Source organism: Chiloscyllium punctatum, chromosome 1, assembly GCF_047496795.1.
Source record: "Chiloscyllium punctatum isolate Juve2018m chromosome 1, sChiPun1.3, whole genome shotgun sequence".
Classification (NCBI taxonomy): Eukaryota; Metazoa; Chordata; class Chondrichthyes; order Orectolobiformes; family Hemiscylliidae; genus Chiloscyllium; species Chiloscyllium punctatum.
The window spans coordinates 36,785,088-36,809,667 of record NC_092739.1 but is presented as its reverse complement, the minus strand read 5'-3'; the positions used below and the strand labels follow the sequence as shown (position 1 = coordinate 36,809,667).

General features: G+C 40.6%; 1 protein-coding gene across 2 annotated transcripts in view; it reads right to left on the bottom strand.

Annotated features, from left to right (window-relative positions):
• fras1 (Fraser extracellular matrix complex subunit 1) overlaps positions 1 to 24,580 on the bottom strand; it is a 465,328-nt gene that overhangs the window by 81,926 nt on the left and 358,822 nt on the right. For both annotated transcript variants that reach the window (XM_072591717.1, XM_072591723.1), the window contains 10 exons: positions 21,610 to 21,772; positions 19,773 to 19,905; positions 16,169 to 16,359; positions 14,483 to 14,636; positions 8,453 to 8,716; positions 7,040 to 7,228; positions 6,495 to 6,614; positions 5,616 to 5,795; positions 3,848 to 3,972; positions 786 to 926 (listed from right to left, as the gene is read on the bottom strand). In XM_072591717.1, coding sequence (XP_072447818.1) covers positions 786 to 926; positions 3,848 to 3,972; positions 5,616 to 5,795; positions 6,495 to 6,614; positions 7,040 to 7,228; positions 8,453 to 8,716; positions 14,483 to 14,636; positions 16,169 to 16,359; positions 19,773 to 19,905; positions 21,610 to 21,772 — 1,660 coding nt within the window. The remainder of the gene's footprint in view (positions 1 to 785; positions 927 to 3,847; positions 3,973 to 5,615; positions 5,796 to 6,494; positions 6,615 to 7,039; positions 7,229 to 8,452; positions 8,717 to 14,482; positions 14,637 to 16,168; positions 16,360 to 19,772; positions 19,906 to 21,609; positions 21,773 to 24,580) is intronic.

The following is a 24,580-nucleotide window of genomic DNA, read 5'->3' as shown; positions in this document are numbered from 1 at the left end:
ATCTTCATTTTCAATGAAATCTTGGCTCAATTCTATTCTGCACTCAGTGGGGGTGGCACAGTGGTAAGCACTGCTGCCTTGCAGCGCCAGGGACCAGTGTTCGATTCCAGTCTCGGGTGACTGTCTGTGTGGAGTTTGCACATTCTCTCCCCGTGTCTGTGTGGGTTTCCTCTGGGTGCTCCGGTTTCCTCCCACAGTCCAAAGATGTGCAGGTCAGGTGAATTGGCCATGCTAAATTGCCCATAGTGACAGATGCATTAGTAGGGAGTAAGTAGGTGGGTTACTCTTCGGAGGGTCGGTGTGGACTTGTTGGGCCAAAGAGCCTGTTTCCGCACTGTAGGTAATGTAATCTCACCTCTAGTCCCACATAGCAACATGTCAGCACTCTTCCAATTCTAATCTTTCAAGCATCCCCAATTTTAAATACTCCACTACAGATAGACGATCTTCAATTACTAAAACTCTCAATTCAGAAAATCCCTGCTTAAACCAATCCCCCCCTATCTTTCTTTTGTCTTTTAAGATACTTATTAAAATCTACCTATCTGAAGTCTGACTTAATTCGTCCTTTTGTGGCTCATGATGTTTGATAACATAACTGGGAATTGCTCGAGTCATTTTGATATGTAAAGGCTTTTCCTGTAGTTGTGATAGCAACAAAAATATCCTGCACTGAGCAAAAATAATGTGAGCAAAGGTAGACTGGAAGCAGGACAAGTAGAGATCAAGTAGGAAGAACATAGAGGTAAAGTTCTTGTGAGAGTAAGGTTGTACTGAAAACTCACTTCAGTGTCTGCATCAGTGGCTTTCAATTCGAATTCAGTGATAGTTTTTCTCACTCCTTCTTGTACTCGCATTCCAGGAATCTGTACTACAGGCAGCGCATCATCCACAGGACGAATAGTAATGTAAAACGCTTGAGACACCTGATTTAACAAAGAAAACAAGGAAATGTTCTTTTCAGTCAAGTATGACAGTGACCCTTAGGCAGCATAAAACTGTAATCATTAGAATGTTACATAGTTCACAATTTTTACAGAATAAAGTAATAAATAAATGGGCAGGAAGATAAAAGATGAAAAAAACTTAAATTACATTTACTAGCTGTTTTTAGAAAATTATTTGGAAATGTTTTTAGAAAATTACGTGGGCGGCACGGTGGCACAGTGGTTAGCACTGCTGCCTCACAGCACCAGAGACCCGGGTTCAATTCCCACCTCAGGCGACTGACTGTGTGGAGTTTGCACATTCTCCCCGTGTCTGCGTGGGTTTCCTCCGGGTGCTCTGGTTTCCTCCCACAGTCCAAAGATGTGCAGGTCAGGTGAATTGGCCATGCTAAATTGCCCGTAGTGTTAGGTTAGGGGTATGGGTGGGTTGCGCTTCGGCAGGTCAGTGTGGACTTGTTGGGCCAAAGGGCCTGTTTCCACACTGTAAGTAATCTAATCTAATCTATTGTTTGTGAATATTTGCATTTGTATCCTTGTGACTTTGTAACTCAATTTAGTCTTAAAAACATTGGACTTTTCTCAAGGCTTGGAAAATATATATAATTTGATCACATCGGAAGCATAATACCTAAAATAATGGCCATTCTTAACTCAAGTATGTCTTTACTGATGTTACAACTGAACAGGTTTACACCAAACTTCAGCCGTTATCAAGGTGAGAAACATTGAGGGCTGAATTTTCAATTTCCTGTGGGGGTGGGCAAGGAAATTTATGTACTCAAAAAATGTCACTGGTTTCCACAACCTCTATGACACAATGAGATTTTCAAACTGATTGCAGTTTTTGAATGGCAAGTGTGTCAAACACAGATTGTGGGACATGCTTGAGCACATCTTTCTAGAACACAGCAAGGAATTACCTCAGTGAAATTGTATAGAGGGGTATTTCAATATCAATTTCTCATGCAGTTGGCACGGAGTTGTCATCACTGGAGCAGACAGACATGATGTTATGTGAGAGATGAATGTTAGGGTAGGTGTCCCCATGGCCATTTCCAGCTCTGCTGTTGTTTGGCTCTCTCTGACTCTACTTCCAGATGGAGGGGAGAGTGTAGCTCCCCTGTCCACTGCAGTTTCGATCAGTGAGGCTTCATAAATAAATGGAGCCACCCAGAGCTAGATACCCAAACCACTGGTTGTCTGCACCTCCATCTCATCCACTTGGGAAGACAGTATTAAGCCCAGTCTGGCTGCTGTTTGCCTTTTAAGTGATGTTTGTTTGCTATGCCTGCCCATACATTCAGCTGGGTACCAAACTCAGTCCATAGCAAATCACTAATTTTTGGCTTTGAAGATAGTGTTGTGTCACTGCTCCTGGAATAGTGTGGGGTTGGACACAAATATTCTTTTGGTAATTCATCCTTTTATTTTTCTCTCTCACGTTTTGAAGCTTTTTACCACTTGTGATACCAATGCACACAAGTGGAGTGTCTTGGCTGTCTAGACTACAGAGCAAAATGACAGCCAACAGAGACTGGATGTCATGGGAGGGAAAGGAAGGCTGATGCTGAAGCCCACAGAGAGGTGTTGGAACGTACAACAGAGAGCACAGATAAATAACTCGTGAGTGGGGTGTATTTTAGATGAGGAACAAAGATGGGATTTGAAACCAAAGAGAAAATGAAGACGACCTGGAGAAAGAGTGAGCACAATGCGCTCTACGATGTTGTCTATAAAGCCTTCAGGAAGATGAGGTTTTAAAGAACACAGGGTTGCTAGAAAGGAAGATTAAGTTCTGGAGCTGGCTGCTGATTTGGGGTAGGGAAGGGCAAAAACAAGGACACCAAGAAAGAACTTCCTGTAAAAGTAGTTATAGAACTGAATTCAATCATTTGGTTTAGATTTGCTTTAAGATAGTGATCAGTCAAATAGCGGGAGACTAAAGTTGACATCTAGCTTCCACAACAAGACTTCACCTCAGAACTGTGCTGCCACCTCTCACAACATTTCATACTTCCATCTGGCTTCACCACAAACAGCTAGACCTCAATGGTCAACATTATTGTGATCAGTTTTAATCTTTCCTCATTCTCATTCAGACCTATGTTGCCTTAAACACAGTGGTCATTCCATCTGTTCGTTATCATCTTGAATCTGCACTTCAGCTCTTGCTGTTTTCTGAATCTGAAGCAAGTTTCTCCATCTCTATCTGCATTGATATTTCCAAGGTATTCCTGAGGTCCATCCTTTGTCACCTCATCATTTATGTACTACCATCTGTCAGTGCCACCAGATGATGTTAACAATATTGAACTCTGTCTCCATTTACTGAAAGGTTGTTGCTACATTTTGCAAGTGCCTTCTTCCTGTCACGAGGCTCAGGAAGGGTGTCCAGCTTTATTTTGTTAAAATCAAAGCTGTTCTCATTAACTTCTGCCACCATGTTGATTTTCTTTATACCATCAAGTGCTCAGCTTTCAAATAAGGATAAGGAGGAAGTACAGACCATCACATCAACAACAATTCAGGCAAAGATTAAGTTTCCCATAACTGTCTGCATTCTCAAATCCCTTTATGATTTCAGTTAACTTAACAATTGCGATGACTTCAATGTTCCAATGTTTGTAAGAAACTTTTGCTCCCCCAGCATCAGTCCATTCATATTTACCTCCAATGGAACCAAAGAGGTAATCTCTTTTCCTGCTTTCAACAAACATATGAAACATCCACACAGACTCCCCTACCCTAAGCCTTGCTGTTACACTGTTCTCTGCTTGCCACCCTACTGCTACTATGTTGTTTTATAACATCATGATAGACAGAAGTGTTTTAGAATACAGGTCATCAGTATTAATATGGTACCTGCTGTTTAACTGCTCCCATAATAATTTATACTTTACCTCGTTGACACCATCGGACACAGAAAAGGTGAAATCATCGGAATGCTTTTCCTCATCGCTAGTGTGAACATACTGAATGCTGCGGGCTGCGAGGTCAGCCTGCGTAAAATAGCTAACCTTTGTTCCTGTTGAAGAGGATAAAATGAAAATTATAATGCAACAAAGATTGACTGGTTCAAGTAACATTAAAGATTTGGAATATTTCAGCAGCATTGTCGATTTAACTGTTACCATTAAATACAAAGATTCCCCAAATAACCACAAGAACAGTTTAGAGGTTTCAGTTGATTCAAACGGGACTGCTTAAACAATTTCCAGCTGAAATTCTTATTTCTATGTCCAGTCTGGAAAAGAACGTTTCAAGCTGGATCTATTAGTCTCACTTGTTGTTCTAGCTTCAGCAGGAAGGTTAGTAATTTACTCAGACTCAGCTTTCCAGAAGGGTGATGATGAGCCATACACAACCTTTCCTTACCACTGATGGCCATAAATAAATGGATTTTATACCTAATAATGATTTCCTGTACCATGTGTCTTCCAAAAACAACAGAACTTGATGTAGCTTTAACATCAAAAAATTGCAGTGACTAATCCTACAACCAAATCACAATTTGGGAGAGGAAGACAAACCATGAATTAATTATTTCCAAGTTTCCATTTCAGAACTGCAGAACAAAATAAAAATGATGCATCTGAAAGGGCAAATTTGAGCTGATAACAGTTAAGATCAGAGTACCAGACGTATAGAGGGGGCACAAAAAAAAACACAAATTAATTTCTCACTTAACTCTCAAGAAGAAATAAAAGCCATCCTTAAAAGATTTCACATGTCCATTATTTTAAATTTCCCAGATTACGTGAGTTTACTGATCCAAATTGTTGCCAGTTGTCAATTACTCTCTCACCTCCAAAAGAACATTGGGAGTCACGGAAGGAAGAAAACATGCAAGTTAAAGGCTTTCAACATGGAGATTCCACCTTGTGGATAGTCTTAGTTGAAACCAGCACTTTGTTTGGGCTCCAGCCTAGGGAACTGAATCCTCAAAATGCACCTAATTCAAAGACTGCAGATGGACTTTGAAACTAGCCTCAGGCGACTGACTGTGTGGAGTTTGCACATTCTCCCCGTGTCTGCGTGGGTTTCCTCCGGGTGCTCCGGTTTCCTCCCACAGTCCAAAAATGTGCAGGTCAGGTGAATTGGCTATGCTAAATTGCCCGTAGTGTTAGGTAAGGGGTAGACGTAGATGTAGATGTAGATGTAGGGGTATGGGTGGGTTACGCTTCGGCGGGGCGGTGTGGACTTGTTGGGCCGAAGGGCCTGTTTCCACACTGTAAGTAATCTAATCTAATCTAATCTAATCTAATCTAATCTAATCTAGCACAAAATTAAAGCTCAGAACAAATTACTGCAGATACTGGAATCTGTACTGAAAACAACAAATGTTGGATTTCACAGCAGGTTGGACAGCATGCATAGAGAGACAACAAGCTAATATTTCAAGTCCAGATGACTCTTCATCACAGCAGATCTGAAGAGTCATCCAAACTCAACAGTAGCTTCGTCTCTCTACATGGATGCTGTCTGACCCACTGTGATCTCAGACACTATGATCTCCAGCATTTATTGATTGCCATACAAAATTAAAGCTAACAGTTGTCCTGTCATTTGAGCCATTTATTCCATTGCTACACATTTCTAGATAATAATTTTTGAACTATCACTCCTCTAACCTAGAAGAAACCAAAATGTTATCTTTGTTTATTTTACCTGGAGAAGCAACATGCTCAATATGACCCAACTGGGGTTGTTTGGTTAACCTATACATCAGTTCACCAGGCTCACTATCCTGGTCAGTAGCCGACAGCTGTAGGGTTGTTATCTTTTTCACTGTGTTTTCTTCTAGCACCAAGCCTTTATTAACTACAATGGATGGTGGAAGCTTATCTTCTGCAAAATCAAAAATCAAGTTAATGATAATCATGAGAAAACCGACAAAAGGTGGTTATATTGCTTAGCAATTAGGAAACATTTCAAAGGTCAAGCTTAGTATTACTAAATAATAAAATGTGGGGTTACACACTCAGAAATGACACATCTTCCACTATCCTTCAGTACCGGCTGCTTCTGCATCTACTGAAACTTTGCTGCAGGCTCCCTCAAGTTTCCACTTTCTTAGTCTAAAAAAGATCAAGTAGAAGGTCACCGAGTGTATGCATGTGGCCAGGATCAGGAGTTGTCAAGAAGCCTGTATGATTTCTTGAATATTTATCAGTGATCCTGTACACAGTTATGGAGAGGGCTCAAAAGTACACCAGCTTGTTAGCCTTGCTGACATTTTCAGCATTTTGTCAGTGCCAGGTCAATCACATGCCATCCCTTTGTCTTTGGTCCTTTCCATTGGCACATTTTCAAACAAACTTTCACAAATCCCAGAAAGTCTGCTGGAATCAGAGGCTGACTTTATTCAAGGGTAAATCCTGGCAATGATGCCGACTTGTGCAACAATGTCAATTTTAGAGCATTAAGGTTTGTAAATATATAAAATAGCAGAAATGGTAAACAAAGTGGACTTTAAGTTTACAGCAGCAGTGGTTTGCAATGAAGAACACCATGAAACAGTTATTAGAAGCACAAGGGTACTCTTACCTAGCACACTAATGAAGAAGGACTGATCAATTAATTTATTTCCATCTGTATCAACAACATCAAATTTGAAAGCAAAACTTCCACCAGGCTCTCCTTTTTCATGTCTATATTCTACATATCCTATAAAAGATTGATGGAAAAATAATTGCCATTTAGTTGTTCAATTTGGTTTTGACAATGTTATTATTTCAATTTCAAAATCATTAATACAGTTGAAATGTTACAACACTAAAAGAGTCTAGCTTTCCTTTCAGAATCTGAGGAAAGGATCACTCTCATCAACACCAAAGCAATTTTCTACAGAACAGATAGTCGACAAATATTTTGGGTGGTAATCAGTCACAAAGTTGTGGACAATGTGTCTAAATTCCTACGTCATCTTTGCTGCAGGAAAGTTCCTTGCGAGTACTAACAATCCAAACATTAATCTCGATGTGATTTATTTTAGTTATTATTACCATATAAAGATCAAAGAACTGAAAGCTATCAGTTCTTGATCCGAGATTCTGCTAAACAACCATGTCAGTATTTGAAGTCTCACCTACCTTTGTTAATGTCAGCTTGAGTAAATCTTTTAATGGGTCCTCTGATTGAGATTTGAACCAAATTGTCATTTTTAGACATCTGCAAACGTCCAACTGTAGGATCTTTGGTTATGACAAATGTAAGCTTCTCATCATCAGAATCAATATCTGTAGCTTTCAGGTGCTGCTGTGTGATTACCGATACAGAGCCTAAGTGCAAAAAATGACTTAATTAAATCCAAGGTTCTCTAATTGACCGTTCATTTATTGGCTTGTATTGCAAACTAAACCATTCATTATTTGCAATGATAGCTAGTCTATTGCCAAGTTATAATGATTGTAACTACACCTCTTTTATTTCTTTCATGCACTGTCTATGACCACAGTTCCCTCAAAAGCATGCATGTGGCTCTGACACTTCTACGTGTATTAGAGAGAAAAAAAATGTTGTGGACTCCAAGGCAATAATTCATTTCAAAGGTCAATTTACTTTGCTTGAGATGTAATTGTTTGATTTTCAATTGTCCCTTGGTTAACACTTTAATATGCTTTCTCCTCGAGTGAAGACCCCTTTCTGCAGTAGGTTTGAAGTGTTCAGGATTCTCAACAGTATCATATAAGCAAGATATTCAAAGTCAGAGCATCAGAGCAGAACCCTATCCTTGGCTCATCCCATGTCATATATCCAACTTCTGGCAGAGCATCTGGACATTGGTTGAGCACAGAACCAATGTTTCCCCAACCTTCCAACTCCACCAATCCAACTGATGGATGCTCGGTGTTTCCATGGCGATACCTGCACACTTGCAATTGTAGATACAAGTGAAAGCATAATATTATAGAAAGTGACTGAGAGAATCCTTGTGGCAAAATTTAAATACATATTTTTCTGTCTCAAATTTAATGAGATAAATTTGCTGGGGGTTCCTCTGCTCATCCATCATAACTTAAGCACAAGTTGTGAACGCTCCAGAAGGACGATGATGGAAGTGCTGTGCCAGGATCCTCTAGGTGCCCACCACAATTAAGAAGAGGGAGAGCTCGGATAGAAATGAGCTCCTTAAAGATTTCAGTGATTCACTGGAAGGGCTTAGTGGTTAGCACAGCTGCCTCACAGTGCCAAGGACCTGGATTCGATTCCACCCTTGGGTGAAGTGTGGAGTTTGCACATCCTCAAACTCAATTGCTTGGGTTTCTTCTGGGTGCTCCAGTTTCCTCCCACAGTCCGAAGATGTGCAGGCAGGTGACCATGTCAAATTGCTCATAATGTTCAGGAATGTACAGGCTCACTGCAGTAGCTATGAGAAATGCAGGGATACAGAAATAGGGTAGGGGGTGGGTCTGGGTGGGATGCTCTTCAGAGAGTTGGTGTGGACTTGATAGTTTGAATGGCCTGCTTCTGCATTGTAAGGATTCTGTGATTCTAATTCTTACCTGCTGAGAACTGTAAACCACGGTTGATTGCTAATCTCGGCGCCTCATTCTTTTGCTTTTCCACAAAGAATTCCATTTTTCCATTTTCTGTGTACAGACCATCTGTAAATGCAAAGCGGAACTCATCGGATTGTACGCTGGTCCCATCGTGGGTATAAACAATGAGCTCATCCAGCACATCCTGATACGTGAAAGAGGAGCCTTGTGTCAAGACTCTGCCATTTTCCAGAGGCTCAGAATAAAATTGCCTTTTCCGCAGCTTCCCTATTGTAATCAAGTAAAACAAATAAATATTTAATCAACAGTACTTGCCTCATTTCTAAAAAAAATGTTCAGAACATTACAGAAGTGCAATACTTTGAGGTAACCCATGAAATTGCTGCTATGCCCATGATCCTTCATGTAGCACATCCCCAGTATTAATCATGGTTATGATGGGAAAAATCAGCGAGGGGGTGAAAACACTAATTACTCCAGGCAGATACATACAACTCTGAACAAAAATACCAAGTTGAGTTTATATTAGCACATTTCAAGGTGTTTCACAGATCGGTATGTAGTGAATGACAACAAAGACAGGAAGAGAGTTATTAAAATCAATGACTAACTGCTTGGAAGAAAGTTTTTGAAGAGGTGATGAGGTTGAGTATAACAATTCCACAGATGATATACAGGCAGCAGAGACCTCATCATATAGATGGGGAAGGCAATTATAAATGTGAATGGGAGCAAAGGGAGCCAATGAACACAGAAGTGTAGAAGGGAATTAGGAAGGACAGCAATTGCAGATATTGGAAGATGAGGTAAATGCAGAGCTGACAAGAAGGACAAGTGACCAAGTGACTGAATTTGGAGATGGTGAATATGCAAATTAGGGTGGATAAGTAATAATGCAGGCATGGCCCTGCTCAGGGTTAAGGGTTCACAAAGCTACATGTGCAGACTGCTTCAGAATCAGTGAAGGCTGTAAGTGAAAGTTACAACATAGTTAAGAACCTTCCAAGGCTCGTTCTTTTCAGATGAGGAGACCATTTCTGGGTTCCAATCCCCACACGTGTGCAGTGCCTGTTCTGAAATGACCTTCAGGGATGTGACCTCCTCATGGGCAACCTATGCTGTCTAATTATGGACAGCAGCTAGATTCCGGAGGCTGCCATCACAGTCAGAGGGCCAACATGGGGACAGCTCGCAGCTCCACTGAAGAGGCAAAAACTGCTCAGGCCTTAAAAGGAGCCCCTTAAAATCTAAGTGACCTCAAAAGCATGAATCCAAATTCAAAAAGATAATGAATTATTTGGGCTGTAACTACCCTAATTACCATTGGTACATAAACATCTGACTGATGACCATCTATCCTACTATGGGAGCATCAGGGTGCTCCTGGACATAAGTGAACCTGCTCCATCACTGAGAAGATCCTGAAAGAGACCCCCCTCTCTCTCCATTTGTCTGCAGATTAATCATTATTGACCACCTGTCACTGCTGTGAGTAGCTGCTGTACCACAGACAAGATACACTGCAGCAATTCATCACAGCTTTATTAAAGCACCTTCCAAATGGGTGACCTCTACCACCTCAAAGAGCAAGGGCAGATGGTGGTAAAGACCACATCCTCAACTTGGAACAATACGGCCATTCATTCATGATTATTGGGTCAAAATCCATGCCCTTCCTCAGCTCCAGTGTGGGCTTACCTTCACCACATGGGGTGTAGCAGTTCAGAAAATCAGCTACCTTAAGAGACATTAGGGTTAAGCAACAACTGTTGGCTGAGCAAGTAACACCCACATCCTGAAAATAATACAAACAACAGATCACCAAGAGGTCAGAGTGTATTAGTCTGTTGACAAAATCTCCATATGATATTTGCAGGCAGGCCCATCTTCAAGCAAGCTTCCATCCAATGGGCGAAGTCTTCTGAAGTTTGAAATATTCCTGGCATGAAGACTGATTACAAACTTGCAGGAGGTCAGAGTTGTGCAGATAGAGAGAGACCTCCAGAAGATGGCAAATTCAGAAGCTATTTTTCTGCTTGTCGCTCAAGTAAGGTCAGGAGGGGCTTTCCTGAGTCAGACGGCCCACAGAACTGAACTGATGCAGCACCCAAGGAGAAGCCTACCATCATGTTCTCAAGAGCAGTCAGGGATAGGGCAATAAATGCTGGCCTAGCATCCTTTGAATAAATATTTAAATAATTTTTGCTCATGCTTTCTCATAGGCCAGCCTAAAATCTGACAATATAGAAGGCCCACTGCTCTTAGGGCCATCAGTGTGTTGGGGAAACCCATCTGCAGGAATGGTCATAGCTCAGAATGTGAGTCCCTGCCCATTGTTGGGAGACCATCTCCCTGTTGTGCAGACGTTTATTCAGATGTTGGGGGAATCCAGCCTTGACCTGAAGTTAGTTCTTAAGTTCACCCTAATTGGTTCCTGCTGCTAACAGCCCATCTCCAACATGATCTCTTGGAGATGGGACTGTATCAAGTCATAGTCATAGAGGCATAGAGATGTACAGCACAGAAACAGACCCTTCGGTCCAACTCATCCACGTTGACCAGATATCCCAACCCAATCGAGTCCCATCTGCCAGCATCTGGCCCATATCCCTCCAAACCCTTACTATTCATATACCCATCCACAAGCCTCTTAAATGTTGCATTTGTACTAGCCTCCACCACCTCCTCTGGCAGCTCATTCCATACACTTACCACCCTCTGCATGAAAATGTTGCCCCTGAGATCTCTTTTATATCTTTCGCCTCTCACCCTAAACCTATGCCCTCTATTTCTGGACTCTCCCACCCCAGTGAAGAGACTTTGTCTATGAGGGACCCATGCCCCTCATGATTTTATAAACCTCTATACAGTCACCCCTCAGCCCCCAACCTAAACAACCTCTCCCTATAGCTCAAATCCTCCAACCATGGCAACATCCTTATAAATCTTTTCTGAACCCTTTTAAGTTTCACAACATCCTTCTGATGGAAATAGAATTGCACGCACACAAGGGCTGCCTTGCTGATCTTTGAGGGGCCCTATTCTCTCCTTAGTTATCCTTTTGTCCTTAAATGTATTTGTAAGTTCCCTTTGGATTCTGCTTAATTCTATTTGCCAAAGCTATCTCATGTCCCCTTTTTGTCCTCCTGATTTCCCTCTTACTTATACTCCTACTGCCTTTATACTCTAAGGATTCTGAGCCAATTGGAAACATTCATAATTTGTGATCAGTGCATTCCTAAACCTAAAGTCATTGAAAAAGGCCATTCGGCCCATCCAACTGTTTTAAACCCATCTGCCAACACTTAGCCTATAGCCTTGTATGCCTTGGCATTGCAAGCATACTTCTACCTCCTACTTAAATGTTATGAGGTTTTCTGCCTTTACTACCCTTACAGGGAGCGAGTTCCAGATTTCAATCTCCCTCAGACTGAAAAAATATTTCCTGACATCCCCCCAAATCTCCTGATCCTTATCTTAAACCTATGCCCCTTATCACTAATCTCTCCAAAGTCAGAAGTCACACGACAACAGTTTATAGTTCAAAAGGTTTATTTGAAATCACAAGCTTTCGGAGTGCTGCTCCTTCATTAGATGAAGTGGTGTAAAGCACACAGGCACAGAATTTATAGGCAGAGAGATCACTGAAAGATAATTCTAGGTAGTGAAGAGTGTCAAAAATTGGTGCAAATGTATAAGTATTTAGTACCATCTTATTTCTCATGATTTATTTTTTGTAATTATTTCTTTGCCTTAATGAATTGGATCATAGGTCATCCCTTCACTTGCTACTCAGCTATTGATACTTTACTCACACTGTTTGACATTGTTTGATCACCTGAAAAGATTTGTTTTAGCCTGTCAATACTCAAGTCACACTACCAGTACTATCTTTTGACACCTTTAATCACATAGAATTGTCTTGCCATGTATAAATTTTATGCCTGTGCGCTTCCCACCACTTCACCTGTTAAAAGAGCAGCGCTCCAAAAGCATGTGATGTCAAATAACCCTGTTGGACTATAACGTGGTGTCGTGTGACTTCTGACTTTGTCCACCCCAGTCCAATGCTGGGACCTCCACATTACTGATCCCTGCACAAAGGGGAAAAGTCTCTTCCTGTCTACCCATACTTTCTGCCCAATGGTTTTGGACAACTGAAGTTTGAGCAAAGGAAATTTTGACTTTTCTCGGCAGTGTGTCAGACAAACAATGTGATAGTCAAATTCACTGCTCCCACAAAATCAACTGAGAAAGCAGCATTGACTGGGAGACAATCTTAGGGTTTTCTTGGCAGATGGGTTTGGGATGGAAAATCTATGAGGGAGGAAGAGATGAGGAAAAAGTTTATAAAATATATGACAAAAAAAGTTTTGATTAAAGAAATTCAGGGCATTGGTGGAAGCAACTCGAAGGGATACTCTTCCTAAGCTACCGTGACCCAAGAAGAATGGAGGTTTGACTCCCACTGTGTGCATATCAATTAATCATATCTGGAGCAGCAACAGGGAAACTACAATTGGCTAGATTATGGCTCAGTGGCTCAGTGTTTAGCACTGCTGCCTCATGGCGCCAGGGATTCAGATTCAATTCTAGTCTTGGGTGACTGTCTGAGTGGAGCTTGCACAGGTGGACATGTCTGTATGGGTTTCCTCTGGATACTCCAGTTTCTTCCCAAAGATGTGGAGATTAGGATTGGCCATGCTAAATTGCCCCATACTGTCCAGGGATATGCAGGTTAGGTAGAGTTACTACAGTAAAGGCAGCACTATGGGAATGGATGGGCACAGGATCTAGATCTGGGTAGGATGCTCTTCAGAGGAATAGTGTGGACTTAATGGGCTGAATAGCCACTCTCCCTGCACTGTAAGAATTCTATGGTTGACCATCCCAGGTTAGGGAAGGGGCAAGTGGCTATGGATGTGCTTCTGCTCATTCTCTGCTGGAAAATATGCAACGTGAGGAGAAAATGCTTGCTACCATTGAAAAGTCTGTGGCTCTCGGTCAATCCTCACATATGAGCAACACCTATTTGACTGATACCAATACACCAAAGGAATCCACCAAAGATTCAACACCTTCAGAAAAGAGCAGATTCATTGCCAAATAAATCTAAAGGACATTCAACTCAGTTAGATTGTTCTGAACAAATTACGTGAGTATTTTCAGAACAAAAAAGAAGTTTGGACAACAGTAGAAGCATTTACTGCCTTAGAGAGGGTCTGCTACCTCATGGGTGACTGATGTCCAGCGAAAGCTCCACGACCTTCCAGCAGGTTTCTGGGGAGCACTGAGGACTCCTTAGTGATTTCTCATTAATTGGCTGCGATGAATTCCAGCAGCAACAGCTGTCCCCATCGCTACTGCTGCAAGACTCATTGCTCGATTACCAGGACCTGTCTGGTCCAATCGTGGTAAATTCTGAACAAGGGTCACAGGCCTTGAAACATTAACTCTGCTTTTCTCTTCACCAATGCTGCCAGACCTGCGGAACTTCTCCGGAACTTTCTGTCTTTGTTACTGATATCCATCATCCATAGTTTATAGTTTTATATTTTGAAAAAAATACTGACCTTGGTTTAAATGGGGTCAGCCTGGAGCCTCCCTCCCTTCCTGTAGCCTCCAGCAGTGGCCACCTCCATCTGTGATGCTGCTGAGCTGTCTGGCCCCTTTTGAGAGTCTGAGAGGGGGGCCAACCATCCTCACCTTGACAGCTTCCCCATTGGCCAGCAGTGGTAAAAGGCTCCCTTACTCTTGCAAAATCAGCACCCACTTTTGGTGCCAAAGTACTGACTGCTTTCATAGAGTCATAGAGGTCTGCAGCATGGAAACAGACCCTTTGGTCCAATTTACTGCCCAGTTTTCACAATTACAGAGTTCTATTTGCAAACCTCTTGGTAAAATTGCAAAAAAAATGAGAATTTTAAAACTTAAAGTACTGCTTGATTGAGAACCTTGAACCAAGACGCTCCGAATGATGCAACTCTCAGATACCTTGTCAAACCCCTCATTAAGATCTGTTCATGGACTTACCATGGCTGGGTTTTTTGGTCACTCTTAAAACCAACTCATTCTCTGGTGTGTCCAAGTCCAGGAGACTAAGTGAGGAGTTTCGAATCACGACACCCGCCCCTTCGTTTACGTAAACAGCTTCAACATTCATTTTGGGAGGTTCATCATTCTTCCGCTGATAATAGAAACAAGGAAAATGGGTTAATTTCTGGCCTTTAGATGTGTATTTAGAATAATTTTTTCCAGCATTAACCATTGGCAATGATTGATTTTTCACTCACAATATAAGACAAATATGAAAATTTATGCAAAGTTCATTAAGCCATATATTGTCAACTCAACCTCTACTTGCTCTCTGATTTATACAGAATTACACAAAAATAGAATATAATATGGAAACAAACTGTTGGGATATATCATGACACCTGCCAAAGATATTTGTATTTAATTTTGATCAATTTCCATTAATGCCTTGACTTTTTGTTGCAGTGCCCAAGCAGGGACTATCTAAAACAGTATTGTTCATTCAAGAGTGGGAACAAACTGTTCAGTGTGAGGATGTGCCCTCACAGTCGCAACAGGCAGACATTCTCTCGTATTGACAGTACAGCGGCAGACCATTTGTTAAAACAGGTCCTATTGTTTTCTGCACCTTGCACAAACTCTCAGTAAAGGCTAAGTTTAAGAATTTAGAGACTGCTTGCTGACACCAAGGTGATAAAACGATGGTCCAAAGGGTATGTGAAAACGTCATAGCCACACATCTGCAGGGGCAGTAACTTACATGGACATGATCCATTCACAGTTCTGTTTGTGATGAACCAGCCGGTTGTGAGCTCACTATGTTATCTAATCAATGTACCTCGACGACTGAGAAACATTGCTTTTATTCCAAACATTAGTTCAAAATGAAATGACCTTCGCTGTCAATTCTTGGGTCACTGCTGAGAAACATGAATATAAAACTCTCCTCATAAATATGGCAACAGGAAGTGAAGGACTGACATCTGGAGAGAGCATCAGGAGAGAGGTCTCAGAAGATGCTCAGGGACAGTATCATCTACATTGAAGATTGAGAAGATAAGGTGTGAGCATTCAATCACAGTCAAGTGTGATGGTATATTTAAACACAACAGACAGATGTTGTCCACAATTTACAATGAGATAGAGGAGTGTAAAACCACTTTGGCTGTAATTTTATACATGATGCTAAACTCTAAATTTGGTAAATATTATTTATCATAGAATAGTTTCACATTCATATCGAGACTTAACCAGACCTTCAATGCTTTGCTAATTCTTAACTAATGCCCAAGCAAGAACAGAATGTGTTTAAGTTGGAGGCTCAATTTCATGCCCTATTTATTTTAAAAGAGTACAGAATCAGCCTGGTTTAAAATAAGCATCAGACTCTGTGCGGATAATTTTTTCAGGCACTGTGGTCGACAATCTTTTCACGTTTCTGAACTGTATTTTTGGTCAATTCAGTTAAAATTACCAGCCAGTTGTAAAGTGTTACTTTTCTAAAAATCTGGAAACCAGAGTCTAGATTAGAGTGGTGCTGGAAAAGCACAGCAGGTCAGGCAGCATCCGAGGAGCAGGAAAATCGATGTTGCGAGCAAAATCCCTTCATCAGGCATCTAAAAATCTGTTTGTCTCTTTGTGTTGAACATTCTACACAATGAGATTAGAGTGAAATACAATTACCAGTATTTTAATGTTGAAGTTATACACTGGAGACTGACTGGTACCATCGGTCACATAAAAGTCAAAGCTGTCTGAAACTGGTTCGATGTTGCGATGGACACTCTGCACGTAATAAATATTATTGTTGAGAATATCCTGAACCGAGAAAGGCACATCAGGACTGATGATGACAGCTTGATCAGTTCTCCCATCTGTCAGAAACAAATATGAAATCACAACTTCTTATCCTGTTAATTAATCATCACAAGCAGGTCCTGTACATTAAGTGGTTAAAAATCAACTCAACTTCCTGCTCTCCCATTGTCTCCTCTGGACAGATCAAAGCAGGCCATATTCCAACATTCACATAAATATATTAGGCAGTAACCTTTGCCGATACATTTCTTTATATTATGAGGTTTAGACCTACAGACGCTCAAAATTAATTACAGCTGAAATTAATCTGTTTCAAAATTGAGTTTTTTTATATAAACAGCGTGAAAGCATTTCCAACTTTGGCTGAGATTAACTGACTGGCCATTTCCATCAAAAGAAAGCTTTCTGGACTGAACTCCAATCTACCGACTGGTTAAGCTCCTTGGTGAATTACAGACCTCAACATTAAAGTTCTCGTTCACTGGAAACTGCTGGCCTATCAGAAGCTGGCATGTTGCTAGCTCCTAAGAGATCATTGAGGTGGCCTCGTGTTCAGGGATTCAACAGCGGGAAGGTAGAGACTTTCTTTCGAGTCTCATTGGATGGGAAGTTACAGGATGGGGTGAGTCAGGGTGGGGTCAGAGACAAGGGCAGGGGCCACCTCCTTGCATGTACCCCGATCCTTGTCCTGCCCCCTAATGATGCTAGATTGGCCACTGGTCATGAAAATAACCTCATTATTCATCCTTCAATAAGACAGGACATCAGGGCGGTGGCAAGTTGAGGCCTAAATTGAAACCGTTAATTGATCACATTTATTGATGACTTTCTTGACTTGCCAGCAAGTAAGGATTTTTGGATAGCGAGAAATGGGTGAGAATCTCTTCAGCTCAACCTCATTCAATTTATCTTTCTCGTCACTTTCCTCATCACTTTCCAGGGATGGGAGGACTGCAGTCTTGTGTGTACAAGATCAAACCAACACAGTTTCAAATATAGCACATACACACAACAGCCACGACAGCACAAACCGTACATAATAGTGCAGTGGCAAGCAGAGGTTTAATACACATCTTTAAATAGTTTATTTTAATTGAATTGACAGTTTCTGAAATTCGAACATTCAGTGCTGAACTTGCACTGCGTCAGAAGGGTTGTGTGTCTTGGACATGATGGTGTTGGAGCTCTGACACCAGGCATCTCATCCCTGAACCTGGCACCCACCAGGCCTATAGCAGCCGCTGGGGCTGTGGTGAGAAAGAGATTGGACGATGGTAGTTTAGAGTTTGCATATCCACAGAAGGAGCTACAGCTGCATTCAAACAGATCCAATTCTAAATTTCCAAAAATGCCTCCTGGCTTTAGAATAATGGAGCAAAAGATCTAAAGCTGTCAGAACTATTAGGAGAGGTAAGTTACCCTTTTGGAGAGGCCCAGGCACCCGTTTGGTTGTGTTACACTGTGTTTAGAGGAGGTCAAGTACCCTCTAGGATGGTTACAAGTAGACATGAATACTCCAAAGAAATTATTTATGTAGAACTGTCAAGCTGTTAAAACATTTAAACTCACCAGCATTTTAATTTTTTTTGAATAAAAAAAATGCATCTTATTATCTTTTGGGTCGGTGGGGTGGGTGCTTGTGCCTTGTCAGTTCAATTGACAGCTTTGAGTTTTGAAAGTAGGGCCGGTTCTTTGTTATTTATTTAGGTACTTTATGACCTTTCTCAGCAGAAAAATAAAGTTTGAAACATTAAGTTGAAATGCTGTACATTCCCAAATACCTACATATATAAATAAAACAACCTATAGAATAAATCTAAAAATATAAAAGCCACAACACAAATGAAATACTGTAAATAAATATTTAAACATTTCACAGTTGTTTGTTCGAGGCTCTATCTAGTGGCAGAGACTGGTCAGTGCAGGTAGCAGCTGAAGGAGGTATTCATCATAGAATCTCTGCAAAGTGGAAGCAGGCCATTCAGCTCACCGAGTCCACACCAAACCCACCCAGGCCCACCAACACCCTCCCCTGCATTTCTCATTGCTATTCCACCGAGACTATGTACAATTCACCTAACCTGCACATCTTTGGACTGTGGGAGGAAACCCACGCAGAAACAGGAAGCACGTCTGTGCGGGGTTTGGTCAGTCACCCAGGGTGGAATCGAACCCAGGCCCCTGGTGCTGTGAGGCAGCAGTGCTAACCACTGAGCCACCGTGGGGGAGAGGTGAGTGGATAGGTGGAGATGGAGCCGAGACACAGAGAGAGACAGAGGGAGAGAGAGACAGAGAGAGAGAGAGAGAACAACAAAGAGACATAGCATGAGAGATAAGGGTAGGGAAATAAATGAACTAATAACAGTTTATATTTTGCTATTTAAAATTTTCCTCCATTAGAATTCATTTGCTTAGCCAAGGGTTTAGTTTGCTTAATCTCACAAAATTAATTCAAAGAACTTGCTCAATCAGTGGTTGTTGCTCATGGTGTTTGGTGACTGTTAAAAGCACAAGCTGTGTTTCTTTTCCACATCTCATTCTACTGCCAAATCCACTAAGGATCAACATTGTATAAGCTTTGTTTGACTCATTACCAAAGCACACAGAACCTGATGCAAATGGAGCTATATGTCTGTCAATGCCAGGAATAAGATAGTACAAATTTGGTCTAGGTGAATTAATCATATCCCTGAATATGGTGACAAAATCCACCAGTCCACCTCATTCCATATTCTGTGGATTACTGTTGACCAGATACTGAGATAGACTAGCTATATAAATACTGTGACTACAATGGCAGGTTGGAGGTAAGGAATGCAGCAGGTAATTTACTTCTTGACTCCCAAAGCCTGCCCACCATCTACAAGACACAAGTCAGGAGTGTGATAGAATACTTCTCACTTGGCTGAATCAGTGCAGCGCACAACAGTCATTCCCTCAATCACTGAGGCTCAGTTGCAGCAGTGTGTACATTTACAAGATGAATTGCAGAAATTCATGAAGGCTCCTTAGATAGCACCTTCTAAACCCATAATCACTATCATCTAGAAGGACAATGGCAGCATATAAAAAACAACAACACCACCCTCTACAATCTCCTTTCCAAGACACTCATCACCTTGACTTGGAAATATAACACCATTCCTTCAGTGCCACTGGGTCAAAGTCCTCAAACTCCCTCTCTAAATGCCTTTTGAGTGTACCCACTCCAAATGGATTGCAGTGGTTCAAGATGGCAGCTCACTGCCAACTTTTCAAGGACAACTAGGGACAGGCAGAAAATCTATGATGCCCATGTCCTGTGAGTGAATGAAAAGAAATGGCTGGCAAGTATATGGGTAACGTGGGATGGGCTGACTGGACGAGTAGGTTGCTTCTTGTCCGTCTCTTTTCATACGTTCTTAGGAGAAAATAGTTATCATTAATTCCTTTATTTAAAACAATGGTGATTTAAGGCGGGTACAAATACCTCTTTTCAGATTTTCAATGTAGCCAAATGTGGGTGCAGAGGTTATCTTTATCAACAGGTCCTTCTCTGGTGTGTCTGGATCTGTTGCTAGGATACTGTGTGATGACAGCAGTATTCTTCCTCCCTCTTCCACCTACAGCCAATATAAGAATATAATTAATTAAATACACCAGAAGATGACCTGCACTGTCATTTCAGTGGATGGAATAATGTCAGATTTTTCAAATTCCTTCCTGTGTCACGCATCTTCCCAGCCTTCGTGAAATGGTACAGGCTGTGGAATTCTGATCCAAAAGGAGTTTGCCAGCAAACACTGTACTCCTCTCTTTCAATCAACAGTTTCTGTGTTATAGAACTTAACATTGAGAATTAACTCTTGGGGACAATCACACACCTTTCACATCAAGAAAATAGCCAAACTTCAAAAGAGATTACACAACATTTTATTAAGTCATCACCTCACACCGAAAGTTCTTTAATAAGTTATTTTAATAACACAGACCAATGCCATTCCTTACAACATGAGTATTTTCAATCAAAAACAGAAACTTTGAGAGAAACTCGGCAGGTCTGGCAACTTCTGTGGAGAGAAAAACAGAGTTAATGTTTTGAGTCCAGTGACACTTCTTCAGAAGCATCTTCTGAAGATGGATTAATGAACTCACAACATTAACTCTACCTTCTGTCCATAGACGCAGTCAGATCTGTTGAATTTCTCCAGCAATTTCTGGTTTTGTTTCAGATCTTCAACATCTACAGGTTCTTTGTTTTAGTTTAACATTTCCAAATGTTTGCTATATATCTTTTCATAGTCTATTATTCTGACACTCTTTTTGAGGATATGTAACAAACATAAAAGCTAATTTGGATTACCCAAAATGCACTTGAAGTTGTTTGACATCACACCATGGGCATGGAAAAGGGTGGCATGGCTGGAAACATGTCAAAAGAAATCAGTTCAGGATCATTTCAAATCAGTTCTCATGAAACTCGTGAGCTGTGGATGTCAAATGTACATTCTACCACATGTCAGTCAGTTCTGGTGTAGGATCTGTAAGTTCAATTTTGTCAATCCCAGAGTGAGCTGGTTTTTTTTGGTGGGGGGGGGGAAACATGGTGATGGCTGTGGATACTGGTGGTGTTTTAAAGACAAGTCAAAGAGCAGGGTGGGTGCAGTATTGCTCGAGGGATATGGATACTGTTTTACTCCTCCCAGCCTCATATTCAGGTGTAATAAAAAGTTTACTTACCTTATCTTTCGGCTATCTCTTTCAGGGCTGCTAAAGATGTCTGATAAGCCAGTTAGTGCATTGCATATTCCACCTAGTCTTGAACCAATTTCAGAGCAATTCCTTTAACAGGTGTTATGTCCCTGCTTATATACATGAGGAATCAAACGTCTCTCCAAGGTGGCCATGGGAGATGCCCAAATACTACCAAGTCAGCATGATATTCAATGCACTTCAAAACCCCTTTGGAACACAAAACATGGACCCACAAAACAGGCTAAGGAGAAGTGTGAATCATATTTCAACATTGCCTTCAAAATTTTAGATAGTACTAATGGTCAAAATTGAGTCCTATGTCAGCATCATGAAAGTTAATATCTGCACTGACAGCCAAAGATGAAAATTTAACTATTGCCACTTTTAGCACATCCTTTGAACTGTACACAGGGATATGAGGAGGAAAGTCATTCACTTGCGAGACTTGCATATGAAGTTAACAGACATATCAGGTCCAATTTTAACTCAAATTCCATTTAATTAGGGAATTAAAAATCTTATATGGAATCAATTGACAGGTGTTCTCTACTTCGGACTATTTCTGTACTTACAGTGACTTCATCTCTGACATTAACAAGTGGTGAGTAGCTCTCGGCAGCAGTGATGGTGATGGTAAACATTTGGTTGTCAAGGCGGTTGTTATCAGCATCATAGACAGTAAAATGGAAAATGTCAGTGATGGGTTGATCTTCAATGTCAAAGTCTGTTGTATATCTGTTTAGAAAAGTAAATTATACAAATAGTAAGTTTAACCAAAGATATTTGTTTATCAGTATATCAACTACAAATGTCTTGCATATGTGATAAGAATGTTACTGAGCATTCTACAGATGTTACATTGTGACTGTATAAATTAAGTCTAATCATGGTCAAGATTTAGATCATTAAGAAACAGCAAGTCATAGCTAAATCAGTAACTGATAGATAATAGTCTTTTGACTTAACATCATTTTGTAGTAAAGAACAGAACTAATTAAGAATACTTCTCAGTTAGTCAATTATGACACTTCCACAACAGCACAGATAAAGGTCACTCCCTTCATCATGTCTGATCAGACTCTTTTCTAGAACAATTCAAAGCTAACCCCAGGAAAGAATAGAGCAAACACAAAAGCACAGAAGGGGCTCTTCGACCTATAGCCTTTTTGCTGGTTCATTGAAGGCATTCAATTTAGTCCCAAACTCCAACTTTGACTCCATAGCCCTTCAAATTAGTTCTTTTCAAATGTTCAAGTGACCTTTCAAAGCTGAACCTGACTCCATACCTTTTCAAGGAACATGCTTCAGGTCGCAACAGTTCACTGTAACATAATTCTCTTCATTTCCCTTGCAGTTTTCTTGTTCATTATTTTACATCTATTTTACTTTGGTTATTGACCTACTTGAGAGATCCCAACTCTCTTAAAATGCTTCATAAATTGGAATACTTGTGTCAGGTCTTTCTTTAATGTTGTCTCTACTCTCCCTACAAAAGTGAAAGCTCTAATCCATGGTATTAAAATGGTAGACATTTTCTAAATTGCTTTATCAGTTTTCTCTGGCATCCTTAAGGTTTCTAACACTTGCAGACGCAAAGAAAAATTCCACATTTTGTTACGCTGTCTGTCCATCTTCTTTCACCCGACAGTTAACTCTTCAGCTTTGTCAGCAGAATCTGCCTCTATAGCACTAGCTGTTTTTAACTGGCTCAAAAAATAGTGGAAATTCAATCAAGCTGAATGTAAATTACATTTAAAATTGTGCCAGTTACAGCAATATCTGGGAAATTGCACCAAACAAACCTGAGCAACTAGGCCAAAACTCTAGGCCTTCGAATACAGTATTTTCACCATTGACTTTCTTCGTCACTTTCCATGTCTCTTTCCGTATCTACATTATACCTAATGACAAGTACAAAGGTAAGGAAATCTTGCTGCATTTGGACTTTGGTTAAGTCACATCTGACGTACAATGTTGGTCTTCAAATGTTTTCAGAAACTTAGAAGAATAAGAATCTTATTGAAATACGTAATATTCGTGGGTGAACTTCTCAAGGTAGGTACAGTGAGTCTGATTCCCACAGAATCTGGTGGTTATAATCTTAGGATGAGGGGCCATGTATTTAGAAATGAGACTAGCCAGCATTTTTTCAGTGGGAATGGTATATTTGGAATTCTCTATCCAAAACAGCTTGGATATCAGTCATTAAGCATATTCAAGACTGATCAGATTTTGGTCAGGCAATATGGGGACAGGCTGGAAAAGTGGAGTTGAGGTAGAATATCACTCATGATCTTATTAAATATATAAGTAAACCTTTTATTAACCAGCGTTTATGGGACAGGAGTGTAACGAATGATCAACTATCCCACTTGAGCAAGAGGCCCACATAATCAATGTAAAAATCACATACGAAATAATACACAACACTCATACTTTATTTACAGTATAAATCACAAATAATAATGCCAGTTTGCCTTAAATAAAACTAGCAGAGAACTTACTCACTCGCGTTCTCAACTAACTACTCAGACATCGCGGAGATCGCGATAATACAGGAAACTGCCAGTATCTGACATTTTTTTGGCGTTTTTTTTGAGAGTGCGGTTCGTAAGGTGCTGGTCAAAACAAAGTTTGCTGTAGCAGGGCAGGCTCAAAGTCCATCTGGTCTAATCTTGCTCTTTTTAAAAAAATTTCCTCATGACCACATTTACCCCAATGTTTTCCCATTGCCAACTTCATTCTCTAGAATTAGATCCCAGGACTGCTTTATTCCTGGTTGGGTTAGAAACATACTGATCAAGTTCTCCACTTCACATTTCAGGAATTCTTCATAAGCCTGTCCTTAACATCGTTCCTCCTCTACTCCATATTACGGTATTACACTCCCTACTAATTCTACTTCAGTATTCTTTTTCACATTTCCAGAAACGCTTGGAGATTTGCTGCTCTCTCCATATCTCACTACTCTGGATCAATAGTAAACACCTATTAGTCTTTCTTTTCAGTGCATTCACACTAACTACAGCTTTAGTCTTTTAACACTCTAACACATCGTCTCTGTTTAGAGCTGTATTACAGAATTGGCTATACTGCGATCATCCACACCAACCCATAACATAATTCCATCTCACACACAGTGCTAGCTTGAGTCTCTAACTTGTCACACCTAATTCTGAAATTAAGACAAGTGCATACCACCACTACCAGTCAGCTTTTCTTTTCTCCCTCATGTCATGCATTCTTTTATTGTATTCTTTGTTGTCACTGGCCTTCTTTAGCTAAGCTTAATTCAATGTATTTCATGACCATATACTGTAGTTTATTTCTTTTGCTTTATCGAGTCTTAACAAAAAAACATCAAAACCATACTGAAATGTCATTGTTATAATAAATACACAGTAGCAGGACTATGATTATGCTGTTCATGGCAATTCAGAGGCTGTAGGCAGAATCTTTGTTGACTCAATGTGAGTTTTGCTGAGTTTTATGGAGGGTCTCTCTCCATGAGGTTTAGCGAGTTTTCTCATGATATGTTGCCAA